The following is a 14,672-nucleotide window of genomic DNA, read 5'->3' on the forward strand; positions in this document are numbered from 1 at the left end:
CAGCATTGAAATAAATACTCGACAGCATTATGAAATTCAAACCCTTTCACAGCATCAAACCAATAAGGACAGTTATCTTCACAACTATCATTTGACTTTTACAAAAACACTTTTGGGTATAATATTCTTGAATATAGTCTTAAGTAAAAGCAAAGCAATGTCCTTTAAATATACAATTTTCTAATTCTTATGCTACTAAATTAAATATTTTTTTCTTATTATTCCACCTAACAGTTATGTGAGGGATAGCTTAATGAATACTGTGTTAGTAGTCAATATCTTCATTTCTCTTACCTAGTTTTTATTTACCAGCAATAAGGTTGGAACGTCAGCATTTACCTTCCATATCCTGGTCCTCCCTTACATGGTTACAATCAAGACCTGTTCAGCATGGTATAAATTTGCTCCTTTGTTAACTGAAATCAATGCTTATGCCACAACTGCTGACCTATGATAATGTGGTACTTAATGTGTTTGAGATGCTGAAATTAACAAATCATGAAAAGCATAAAATGGTTTATATAAATTTTACTGTGTATTAATAGCTTTTTATTCGACTGATTCTTGGATAATGCATCTACTGGGTGATTCCCATCCACTCAGATGGGATGATTGTTATACCAGGATTCAAGACACACAATAACACCGACGTCTACATTTGATTCCTATTCTTGGAGGTAGATTTATTTAATGAAAAATTACATGAAGGATTCAGTTACAATATCAATGCCAACCGAGACTTCTCGTGCATAAAGAATCACTCAGAACATTTCACTGTACATCCTTAACTTGTAAAAATAGGCATTTTCTCACCAACAGGAATACATTTGTGTATATAAATCAAATATTAACATTCACTTTGTTACATTCTCATGCGCTCATAACAAAAACTCTTTAACAGTTAAAACAATAAGAATAGAGAATTTGTTACTTATCTTGAAAAAGAAAATTCAATAGAGGCTCTCAGCCATAAATTTTGTTTTGATACCAATTTTTCCAAATTGGTTAGAATTTCCCAACATTTTAACTACAAAATTAAAGGTGAAATGATTGTTAACACTACTATACACCACAGGTGATAAAATATTTTAATAATTAGTAAGCAAAATAATTTCTTAAACATCACTGATAAAATACATGTAGTATATCTGGGAATCCCAGGGTACGTAAGCTTTAGAAAATTTAATACTTGAAACAAAAAATATTATTTTAGCAGCAGAGCTGTCACTAAAATACAAATTAAATCAACAATTCTTAAAACTCTTTCCGAAGATTTAATTTTAAAGCCATCACATTCAGTGATTTGTCCTTCGAGAGGCAGTTCTTGGATTCAATGAGACATAGTACTCATTCTATAGATTGTGAACATATTCAAAATATTTGAGCATCAATCAGCACTTGCATTCCCAATTGTTTAAAAATGTTTTGATTAGTTACAGGGACAATGGGTACATTCAGAAATATTGGAAATAGTGAAAAGTACAATAAAAATAATTGTAAATTAATAAATTTGCTGTTACACCACTTTCTATCCTAACTTCCACCTTTAAACAAGGCCATTAAAACAATTTGTTTTCTTTACACATTCCACTCATTCATTCAATGCTTCGCAGAATACCAAACACTATGTGTAACTTCCAAACACTAGGACTTTCTTAATTAACTTTTACAAGTTGTTAGACAACTATGTATTTCTCACAGCTTTTTGAAATACACTCCGGCATAACTCTGTACCACGTACTATACCTTAGGATTCAAAAATATAATTTTCTTGAGATATACATGTTAATTATCCAAAGGCTTACAAATTTCAATGCCATCTCATAGTAAAAACCTAACAAATCACTTTCTCAATTCTATGATTGGGATATGACATACCAACCATACAACAATTCCAATCTTTTATAACAACACACAACAGAATGATGACAGCCAGCGATGTCAAACATGCTTGCACATCATCCTTTGATCACAAATCCAACAATTAACTTCAGACAACAGGTGCAGGATAATCCAGCTATCATGATAATTCTAATATGAATTTCTTTCAGGTAACAATGTTGGTCTTTGACCACAGTGGTGAGTCAACTTAATGAAGTTGAGCATTGAAGATGATTATTGAAGTTATTTTTCTTCTTTGTGTGAAAATTGAACTCAAGTACATATCATATAATATTAGATACAAATAAAAAAATACCGGTAACAATAGTCAACCTCTACCGAAAAAAATGAACATTTAGCTATAGAATAATTAACCTCCCTCTTTGGCTATTTAAATATTGTGATAGAATGGTAACTGATTAGACTATTGCATATTAAAGATGTCCAGCCTTTAAAACAGGAGACTTATATATTTATAGTTGATAAGCTCGCTCTTGAAACAACTTCAAACTATTTATAAATCTTCCTTTCTGCCTCTTCCAACACCATTATAAAGATTGCATTGTACACTTGCTTACATTTACACAAACAAGTTTGTATTGCTTAAGTGAAAAAGTGATGCATGTCAATTAACGCACCTTGGCATGCAACAAGGAAGATGGTACATGACAACCCGAAACTCCGATTTGTTTCAAATGAATCCTACATCAAGACGAAATGCCTAGCAACTGATATATCTACTTCTTACCAAAAGAGCACCACAAAAAACAAACCAGGTGAATAGATTGTTAGATGTAACTAAATGCATGAATATTAATCTTCCATTCTTTCAAAAGCTTTTAAAATTTGCAAACTTTAGAATGAATATTCAAGACCATTACAGTAGAGTAGGCCAGCATATTTTCGTTGATGTATTTTTGGTAAAGTTTATAAAATTTACCAATATTATTCTAAGAAACTAGCACGGGATATGACGTTCTCAATGAATTAGATGAACCTTCCTTAACCTTCAATTCCCACCACTCCTTTAGTATATAATATATAGCAGAATTAAAGCTTAGGAAAATGTTACAGAAACACTTCCAAATCAATGGGTTAAACATAATAAACAAATAAAATTCATAATGGGGAACCATTGGATAGATAATTGGGCCCTTAACTTTGACAAATAAATATGAACTCCTCAAAATCTACATATCTTCTGAGACTTAGTAAGTTAATAGTACATTTTGAAGAGTAGTAACATCACTACTTCTGAAATAAACACTATTTAGATAGAAAACATGAAAATTTAAAGATTCAAGAGAAAATAAATCTAGGTGGGTGACTTTGGTGCAATCAGAATGTAATCCCAAAGCTTTGGAGGAAACCCGTTACAGACCAATGGATAGAGTAATCTGTACAATCATAATTAAATTAGATGAAATATATTCTTATAAGGAATGTGTTTCAGGTTTATGATAATGACTAGTTGGACCTACGGCAATGAACCGCTTACTGTTTATTGAAGTAAAATTATAAATGTCGGGCATAGATAGTCATCCCATGATACCTCAGGTTATACTTCCTTCTGTCCGATAAAATAATGATACAAAGATGAGATCTAATAATGTTAACTAATGAATGTTCCGTGAAAATATGTTTAAAGTAAAGTACACCAGAAGTGACAGCAACCACTGGTTTTCCATTAATTACTTGAAGAGGTAGACCACTTTCTGTACAAATATTGAGAACTAGTTGTGTATATTTTAAAAACCACAATCGACAACAAAAATATTAGGATTAATTTGCTGATAACACAAATGATTTTTTTGTAAACTGCAAAAATTGTATGTACATAGAGAATAAGAGAAACCAACACCAACTATTTTGCTTCTTGACCTGGGATCAGCCAATGTGCATGTGAGCTGTGATGTCCCTAGGAAGATTCCTTGAGGGCCACTTAACAAATTCACAACACTACGAACGTGAGCAGTTTTGTCCCTCCCATATAAAACCTCATTAAAACCTACATAACCTCTCTGGTTAAATCCCAAATTTAATTCTAGAATATCAACAAACAGTATGAAAAACTGTAAAAATTTTAAATGTATATAGATATAGAAGAGTAGAGTATATGACCAAAGAAGTCTACATCTTTGGCTGCTATTTTCCACTCACCCCATTCCTTGCAACACTCGTGAAATATTAACTAATGCCCAAAAGGACACAAATATGGAAGTATAATGAGGACAAATGTAATGCACCTGAATTGAAAAATTCTTATTTCACAAACTTTAACCATCATTTAGACACCATATCTTACCAAGAAGAAGATATTGCTGTCGAAGCTATACTCACTTGTATGAAAAAAATATTTATAGTTGTAATAGTATTATTTCAAACGATCTGTTAAAGCATTTCAAATACAACCTACCATTCCTGAAGTTTTAAGATGGAGCTGATAAAATTGCCTAAAAAATTATTTTACTCCGTAAGTAGAGGTGCAACATTAAAACTTTTGTGTTGTTATACATGAATAAATGGTATGTGTATGTATGCATATGGGAAATGCAAGTGGAGTGGCAGCCACTGAAAAATTGAGGCTATCAGCTACCAACCTCTTGATACACGCAGTGTGCAGACCAATCATCCGATATATAACTATATTACATATGAAGTTGTATATATATTTTTACCCATATTTGGAAAATTTGATTAGAAATTTTATATCAAGAGTAGTTTAAGGATTCAAAAAACTGTTATCTAATTATGAGCATCAAATATCAGTATTTTTTTCTTAAATTTTCCGTTACTTTTCGTTTATGACGTCCACTGACGTGTGAACAATAGGCAGTGGTAGGCAAAGCACCAAGAGGTGGGACAGAAAAATGTGGCATCCCAAAAGTAGAAATTTTTGTGTAATCCAATCACTCATATCTTTTTTTTTTCACATTCATGCTGTATTGAAAATCCAACTTTAGTGGAGAGCAAAGGCTCCCCACGTGGAAAACAAACCATCCATTCTCTTGAAGACACATTCACCACAGAGATAAAAAACTATTCGAAGTTTTTAAAGCCAACATATTCAATGGAGCCCCTCCCTACGCCCCAAAATTCGTTCTTCCCCAGATAAAAACCATGATCCCTGAAATTATGAGGACAAGTGAGAGATTCAGTAAGAAAACACTGTAATCATGAAGGAGGACACAGTAAAACAACACAGCATCGGAGGAACAGTGAGTGGAATGAACAGGGAAAATGTTTTGGTGCAAGACAAGCACAAAATGCATGTTTAAAAACAGTTGATCTTTTGTAGTCTCTCTTAAAGCTATAGTCTAAGGTACACACAGTGTTGATATTCCTACATCCACTTAAGAAGTTGTGAAGGAAAAGTAATTATTGCGATTATAAACTATGTATATCAAAAAACAGTAAACCTCTATTTAAAATGAGGTTAACTTTTAAAGAGAAAAAATTTTTTACCTAACTTCTTTGGCACAAACTCCGTTTGGTGCCAATTATTAACCACCTAAAAGAAATCATGTTATTAATAACTCCCTCATCATTTGTATGGGGCCTGCAGCTCAACTGAGAACTTTGGCTGCCCCATTTTTTTGATTGTGCCACCCACATCTCCTCTTTCCCAGCCTCCAATCAAGGCTGCTACCTCTCCCCGTATTTGATTGGGCCCTCACCGATGGACCCTTAGGGAAGCAAAGGAAGCAGCCACATTCGATACCTATAGCTCAAGGGGGTAGGAAGAATCCAAGTGGAAATACGCAGTCCTTGGGCATGAAGCAGTCGTGGACCGTTTTCATGTGGTTCTTCATCTTGTCGGGGCGCGAGAATTCTTTCCCACAGACCGGGCAGGGAAAAACCTTGCGGTGGAGTCCTTCGTGGTAAAGGAATGCGTGGCGCTGGAAGCTGTATTTGTTCTTGAACGTCTTCGTCACCTCCACCTTCTCACATTCCATGCACTTGTAAACGCCCTCGGACGAGACCGAAGCATAGCGGAACAGGTTCAGTCCCCTCACGCTCATTTCAGTCAGCTGCTCCGCTGGGTCCAGGGGTGGGTCCGCCCCCACGCTGCTGGTCGCCGTGCCTCCACCCTCCCCCGGCCCCGCGCTCGTGGCCCGCCGTCGTGTCCGTCGTCGCGTAGCCTTGGGGCGGCCGGGCCCCGAGGAAGAGGGAGGCGTACTGCCAGGCAAGGGAGGCTCTGAGGAGGCTGGTGGCGGTCGTGCAGGGGTCTTCATAGACTCCCCCCCATCGGGGGGCTGGGGCATAGGGGAGGGGGGGAGAAAACCCTTGCGCGACCCACCCCCCTCCCCTTCCCCACCCCCCCACTGCCCAGCTTCTGCTCGCAGGTTCAGCAAGGCAACTGCAACGAAATGAACGGCCACCATTTCCTTTTCCATTTCTTTTACATCACCAGACATTTGTGGTGGAGAGGATGGGGTTTTAGGTTGAGGGGTCGGGAGGGCAATAACACACCAGAAGGGGGTTGGGTAAAGGGGAAAGGAGAAGGAACAGGGGGTCAAAGGAGCCGATGACTTTTGGTTCATCTCTCCTTAGCACCCCAACACCCAAAAAATGAGAGCATGCAAAGAGACGCAACACAAAATAACAAGAACAGACTGAGGGGAGAAAATTGGAAATAGCTCATGTGACCAAGGGTATCTCTATTATCTATGACGTCAGATGAGTCCTCACCTCAATGGCATCTCTCCAGATCTCTAGAAATGCTCACTGTTACATGCCAAAAAATTATGCTTGAAACAAATATAGAACACAGACACGGAAAACCAGATCATGCAGATATTGACTCGTCCAGCAACAATAATCGTGCATTTCTGCGCCACCTCCGGAAACAATGGCTGAAGCTTCACTTTTAGACTGCACGACACATATATGACTGCCAGAACATTTCCAGAGAATCTGAATGTCATTTTCTTTTTACTTTATCATTTTCATCACATTCTGGTTGAACTGGCGTGCACATAAATTCTTATTCTAACTAGAAAGCAATTAATGAAATTTACTACCAACTAACAATACTTAGGAGCTATGGTTGTTCCAAATAAACCCTCTCAATGACAGGGTTTCACGCTTGCCAGCGTGTCTAAATAACGAACAATGCTACATGTACGCAATGCTTTATTAAAAAATAACTCTTGGCTACAATATCCAAAATTTTCCATTAGTTGCTTTCCGCAATTCTAGGAGCTACCAGGCCTTGAGCAACAGCAAGCTAGAATAACAAATTAGCTCTCACAAATAATATGCATCTTCAATCAAAAGGAGGATATTGTGGAGAGCCAGAATTTGGAGAGAAAAGAGAATTTTTGTCTCAGAAAAGAGTTTCATCTACTCAACATGTATTTTTTTTGTAATTTGCAAGGATTGCAGCAACCAAAAAGGTAAAATGAGATTGAGTGAAGAATGAATTCTGGCTGGATCCATTGCATATCCCTTTGCTTTTGAAGTTTGGCAGAATAAAGCACTACTTTAATTACATTGGCACTGATTTTGAGAAACAATGGTATGTCAAGAAGAATTACCTTTTCCAAGATACAGGAGCCATTCTATGATCTTCAACACCATAAATCTCAACTCGTCCTATAAAACTTTTGCGATAAAGAATAGGACAGGCAGAGGGGAAGAAATAGATAAAGGATTGTCCATTGCTGCTTTTGCCCTTCACAGCATTAAATAGTCAGTCAGGAAATCAGCGTGGTCACAAGATTTTGAAGATAACTAGGTCTGCCTTAAAAATTCATAACTGGGCAAAAGCCTGGAGAAGGAATTATTGATCGAGGAGAATTGAGGAAGAATACAGATCCAGGAGGTCACAGTTTATTACGATTCGCATGATTATATTTTTCTAAGCCCATATACATGCATTTAACGTGGCTCAGAGTATTCAGGAGTCCCTCCGATGTAATGTTTCCAATATTCAGCACTTTCTTAACAGGAGAATATAGCCTCCTTTCTTCAGATATTAATTTAAACTTTGAAATCACTTAACTGACAACAAAAATACATACTTCATGAATCTATCACCTCCAACCTTCACATTAAGATATTTCCTCTGAATACTGAGAACTGAAAAATCACATTCACCCAGTGAAAACCAACAGAGATAATGGCATAATACAATACAACTTATTACTTCAGGGCTCACCAGATATGGAATCACAAGACTAGCATTTAAACTCATTCATAAAAAGTTCTGAGCTTGCTTACAATATTGAATGCCAGACTGTATTCAAGCATTTAAGTAAAACATTCCAGCATAAAAAAATTTTCACATTCTTTTTTCACAACACTGCCTTCGAGGCTGGTAAGAAAAATTTATAGATAGGAATTATGCCACAGAAATACAGTACAAGCATACTTGGTTCTTTCATTGTCAATAGATCCTAACTTCCCCAGAGAAGTAGTAAATAGTGTTTTCCAGATTATCACGGCAAAAAAGTGGCCCTTTTAATGGCTCAAACCTATACTTCCATAATGTGAGATTCAGAATGCCCAAAATAGTGATAATTAACTGCCAGAGGGGGTTAATATGTCATTTCCAAGTAATCAAACACATAACTGCATCAACTATCAACATTCAAGGCAGAAAGGTCCCCGAGAGACTATTCCATCTAGACATTACGCCAAACCCCATCACAAAATGACTCAAGTTTTTGCCTGTGTTACTATCCATTGATGGATTCATATTGAACCACGGTGACTGAGTTTTTTGTGCCGACGCAGATTATCTGGTCGGCATAGGTCGGCACCACAGATGTCACACACGCATTTCCTGTCTTTGTGTGCACCGTGCACGTATTTGATGTGGCGCTTGTAGGTCGAGGCATGTGTGAAGTGCCTGCCACACTGCTCGCAGCTTCGGCCGAAGACAACTTCTCCCACATCACGACTGCCATCGGAGTTGATGGATAGGCTGACGCCGGCTGAGACAGGACCCGTGCCAAGCTCCGACCCGATGGGAAGGTACCAGAGCGAGGTTGTGTGTCCAGGGGATGGGGGAGGGAGAGGAGTGATGAGGGAAGGCAACGAGGTTTGGTCAGGGACTGAAAGAGCAAGAGCGACAATCTCCGATATCACCCTATCTGACGTCTAGAGCCATTCAAAATCCTATTCACGGAGATTAACATACTAGCAATGCACACACACCAACACACATACCAAACCATAGTGCTAACTCATGTACATACAAGGATCAATAACTTAACCGTCTATTAAAATATATTTCACTCATCCAATACTTTCGGTCATACTTCATGGATTCACGGCAAATTTGTATCAACCTTTTAAGTTACTTATTATATTTCTAATAAGAATTGAAATGTTTGCAATGAGCATTTGTACTATAAATTCCAGTCATGAGAGGAGTACTAGCATTCTGAAGTACTAATTTATACGTGATATCATGATTACACAAAATAATATTTCCAGTTGATAATGGTGAAATAGAAGAATAAATTATAAACATTTATAATAAACTGAGAGAAAATAAATACTCTTTCCAACATGAAAATTTAAGAAAAAAATTAATGATTGAGGCATCTGAGCCATTGAGTGTAAACAAGTAAAACACTAACAAAATTAAAATGAGGTCTCATTTTCTTAAATTGTGATACTTAAAAAACTGAATGTAAAAATAACTGAAATGACCGAAAATAAAGTTCATAACAAAATGACCGGGACATGTTCCTCACATTGGAACAGAATGTGAATTAGAGAGGGTGGTGAAAATAACTCAAGAATTTTGACTACAAAGAGAGATGAATCACTTTTTTTTACCAGAACAATTTATTAAAAATGTATTGCATACAACTTCACAAATATAAACCCAGCCCTGTCTTGGACCAACAACAAAGAGGCATAATCTTCATTTCAACTAAAACCACTTTAAAAGTGAGTAACCATTCTCACAATAACCAACAACACCCGTAACCCCAACCAAGTAAATCACCAAGCCCCAAATGGGAGAGTCTAGTCATGTGTGCGTGGGCTACACGCTGTCCGACAGCACAATTAGTAGGGACACCGTGGCGGGGAGGGAATAATAAGCATGGGCCCGGGTGGGCTTAGGACGGGATATGAGGGGCAAGATAAATCCACCCATTTTTAAAATAGCGGGCCACGCCATAACAAAGAGGCACACTGTGAATAACAAGCACAGACATCCCCCCAACCACAACATGGAAAACACAGCTACAAGGCCGCCCAGCGGCAAGGCATCCCACCCAGAGGGGGACACCATTTGCCAACCTCACTTGTGCACGCCACGAACATGCGCCATCATGTTGTCCTTGCGCAGGAACGACCTCGAGCAGAAGGGACACTGGTGGAAATTGCTCATCTGGTGACAGGTCGTGAAGTGACGGCTACAATTGGAGCGGTGCCTGTACGTCACCCCACACACTAAGCACTGATAAAGATTCTGACCCAGGGCCGTTCTGAAAGTGCGGATATTCTCCCCAGTCGAGGTGCGGGCTTGCACCTGCTGGGGCTGCGGAGGGGACACCTCCACCTCCCCACCCACTCCCTCCCCGCGCCTGTCCTGCTGGTTGTGGTTGGGCCGGCTGAGCGTCTCCTCAGGAGGGGTGCGGCGAGGGGGCTGGCCCTCCCGGAGAGGTGGGGGCAGGGGGACCTCGCCTCGGGACGCTGGCCTCCGTTTCCTCCGCGCTGGCCGCTGGATGGGGTAGAGGTGGATGGGTGGCGGGGGCAGGGGGAGCAAAGGGGGCGGCGCGGGCAGGTTCGGGGTGCCCCTGGGCGACGGGACCACCGTCGACGCATTGGCCTCCCTCACACGGTCCTCCCAGGGCGTCTGCTGCCCCCAGTTCCCGCCCACGTCGCACCCCTTCCAACTTTTCCATTCCTCGTCGCCATCGTCCGGCAGAATCGAGTGTCCTCCGTGGTCATGATGCGAGTCGTTAGCCAATTGGTTCTTAATGTCCTCCTCCACCTCCTCGTCTTCCAACTCCCCGTCGTCGTCGTCGTCCTCCTCGCCTTCCTCCTCCTTCACGCCTTCCTCCTCCTCATCCTCCTCCTCTTCCTCCTCCTCCTCCCCTTCCGCCTCAACTGAAAAGAACAGCGTGAACTTTCCTGTAGTGCCCTGCCACCGTGGTGATATACAAAAAGTCTCTCGGTCTCCGCCTCCTCCTGAGTGGAGGAGAATGGCACACCATTGAGACAAATAAAAAAATCAGAAAAAAATGAAAAGCAGGAAATGGATAAGGCGGCCAATTGTCTTTTTTTGCGCCGCATACTTAAATAAAGACACCACAGGAGAAGTAAAAAGGCAGGGACTTCAGGAAGGAACACACCGCTCTCGCCAGCATGGACCTTTCTACTTATGTACACCAAGACCCTTATCTGCCCAACCCAAGGGGGAAAGCTTTGGCTTAAAGAGGATTCAAACCCATCTCACACAGTCAAACTTGCCTTGGGTGCAGCGTTATTAGCCACACCACAAACTACTCCCTTTCACAGCAAGTGTTTCCTTCCTCTGGCTTGGTGATTTTTGTCCACACCCTCTGCTGGGGTCATCCCTGCCGTCAATGTCCAGTCACTTGCACTTCATGTGGATCATTATGTGGCGGTTCAAGGTGTCCTTCCTCCTGAATACTTTGCTGCACACATTACATTGGTATACTGAGATCATGTGTTTGTATCTTATGTGCCGCGTCAGATTTGTTTTCAGAGTGAACATCTGACTGCATACATGGCACGATAACTTTTCTCCCTCTGCATTAGCGGCATCATGAGAAAATGAACTTACTGGGGGGAAGAGAGGATTAAGATTTCCATCCATGGTCCATGCCTCTCTCTCATTTGGTAATGGTATGCTTTCACTTATGTGTCTTTCATCAATTCCTTCTAAGTATCCCCCATCAATTTCACTGTTTATCATTTCTCCATAGTGTAATGGTTCACTCTTAACGAGCTCATGTCCTCCAGGTTGAGCTTCCTCAGAAGTGGCACCCAAATCTGAAACAAATAGAATTGAAAACATCTGAAAACCAAAGGAACAAATCGAAAAGCCAACTTTTGACTTAAAGCAAAATTCACATAAAAAAACTTCATGTCTACATGAGATTCATAATAACAACTTAACACAACATTCATCAAGGGCTAATTCTAGAGGAACTCACCTTTGGCATAAGTGTTTGTGTGTATCTTGGACAACAGCATTCCAGGATTGTGTGTGTCTTCATGAGGCCATCATCAGCCCCTCAAGAGCTGAGTCAAATATTTCGTGCATTACCAGAGCTGATAAACATATTGGCATACTCAAAATCTGTGACCTTGCATTCCTTCCTCAGGCATTCCACATTCAGGCAACTAGAGTTAAGACCTTTACGTATGCAAAAGAAATCTACCTGTTTCCATCTTCTCACTCATTCATACTAACATTACACAAGATTACAGAAATCAATATGAAGGCAAATTTCAAAGTAAAATTTTTAAATTGCATAGACACTATGATATACCCCATATGCTAAACAAGTTTTTAAATAAATACATTTTTTAAACTCTCACGACTCAAAGAGTACAACCCAGGTCATGACCAACATTTTCCTGAAAACTAACAGTCAATCATATAAGGATTACATACTGCACCAAACATTTTCTTCCAAATAAATCACATTATTTCATCCCAAATATTTTTTACTGTGTCCTCCAGCAATTAACATTCAAAAGTATTATACAGATGTTTAAAATTATAAATAAGAAAAAACAAAGTCATTACAGTTTATGCATTACAGAAAATTTTGTACATACTCATCTTTCAAAGAGTAGTAAGACATTTTCTTCAGTGCAGTCATAATGATACCTTACTCAATAACCCATACCAGTTCTATGAGGATACAAACAATAACATCACACTACTGGCCCAATTACACATTCAAAAACTAAGAAAGATCATATGAAGAGCAACTCTAAATATGCAATACTCTTTAAAATTAAACTTCATTTTGAAATGCAACAGTATACAGCATACACGATAAAAAGAGGAAGTAGAAAGAGATTCTTCCGACAAAGTTTGCCAGAATCAGAATAGAATGCACACTAAGTTCTTACTCTAGTAAAAAAAATCTCATGGATAACATTCTGAAATACAATAATAATAATACCCCAGAGTGAATCAGTTAATCAAGAAGTTGGCAAGCTGCTCAAGAGGGTTAGTTCATACTGAGTAGATGGAAGAAGTGAGGGAACAAAACAGTGGTCTAAAATGTTCTAAGCAATTCTGTTCTGAAATGTGGGATCCTACCTGAGTTCTCATAGTTGCAACTCGCTGCCTCTAGTTCCGATAAGTGGAAATTGGAGCATAGCCCCTCATCTCAAAAATGTAAGCAAAAACTATTCACTATGAATTAAGTAAGATGAACCACTTTGTCCACTTCCCATGAGAAAGATGAAATAGTTCAGAAAGTGCCAGAGGAAAGTTATCATGTGAACTATGACTCACTACTAGACAAGAAAGCGATACTAGATTAGATCATATAAAAGCAAAATCTTGCCTGAGTAATACTTGGGTTACATTTTAAAAAACAAAATATCAGATCAAATTAAAGAAGCAAATAAATAAAATTGATAGCAAAGATTTCATATGAAGTGTCCAGGCTAAGTTCTGAAATTTGAAATAGGAAGTGAACAAATGTTCCATAGTTGAAAATAAACATATCAATCATGTGTTTGTTCACCTACCTGATGCATACGCTTCAGCATCTGGTGTTACAGCCGGGGAGCCATATCCTTGCGCCACATCTATTGAATCGTCACCAACACCCACAAAGAATAAAACAGTAAATTAGTTCAAAGATTTCGAAAAAAAAGGTCACACTATTCATTAATAAAATTAGCATTAGCAACAGCTTAAGTTCAAGTCCATATTTCACAAGGTGATTTCAAAGTAATATCTTTAGCAAACAAAATTTCAAGATTTTTTAAAATCACTGATTAAACTGGGGAATAAAAACCCATGAAAATACAAGCTTTCCATCATGCATAATGAAATAAAATATGACTTTGGCTAAAATAATAGAGAAATTGAGAAAAAAATCTTATAAAAAACTGATAAGTAGTGATTTAAGGGAGCCAAAATGACCATTAAAAATAGTTGTAGGTTTATGGAATGAAAATATAAAAATAGGATGATTAGAAATAAAGTTTTCTTACCTTGTGTAGAAGTGCCAGGAGTTGGTTCAGGATCATCTTTAACTCGGCTATCCTAAAACAAAAATTAAAATTATTAGCTACGTAGCTAAAGAAAACTGATAAAAATTTGATTGATCTAATTGATAAAAAGAAGAAGGGTAGAAGTAGGGTGAAAGAGGTTGGAATGATAAATTATACTGAGGCTATGCAACATCTAAAAAGAAAACCTCATTATTTCACCAACTTAAGGGATAATGTTTACAATTATGTATAATGACAAACAAATAGCAAACAATGATGATCCACAATAAAACTGCATGCTTATCCTCCAATAAACAAAACAGAGAACATTTATATTGCAAAGCAAATGACAATTAGGCATTTAAATTTATTATTAAGAATAAAAGATTTTCTCACTGCTGAGAACTTCAATAATTAGTGAAATTAAAAAATTCAAGCTAATAAGTTCATTATTAAAAAATTATAAAAATCAATCTTTTCCTATTTCCATAAATAAAATGAAATAAAAAAGCATTTATTACACATAGTAATAAATAAAGCCAACAAAAATGGTGTATAAATAAAGATGATAAAAATAAAGCCAATGAAATAAAAATTATTTTAGCTGG

General features: G+C 38.2%; 1 protein-coding gene across 5 annotated transcripts in view; it reads right to left on the minus strand.

Annotated features, from left to right (window-relative positions):
* The window catches only part of LOC124161095 (protein tramtrack, alpha isoform-like), a 137,724-nt gene that overhangs the window by 2,301 nt on the left and 120,751 nt on the right, over positions 1-14,672 (minus strand). For 4 of the 5 annotated variants that reach the window (XM_046537291.1, XM_046537289.1, XM_046537290.1 and 1 more), the window contains 2 exons: positions 14,065-14,116; positions 13,594-13,653 (listed from right to left, as the gene is read on the minus strand). In XM_046537291.1, coding sequence (XP_046393247.1) covers positions 13,594-13,653; positions 14,065-14,116 — 112 coding nt within the window. Of the gene's footprint in view, positions 1-653; positions 6,242-13,593; positions 13,654-14,064; positions 14,117-14,672 lie in introns of those variants that run through there. The other variant, XM_046537293.1, reaches the window with a different exon arrangement.

Source organism: Ischnura elegans, chromosome 6 (genome assembly GCF_921293095.1).
Source record: "Ischnura elegans chromosome 6, ioIscEleg1.1, whole genome shotgun sequence".
Lineage (NCBI taxonomy): Eukaryota > Metazoa > Arthropoda > Insecta > Odonata > Coenagrionidae > Ischnura > Ischnura elegans.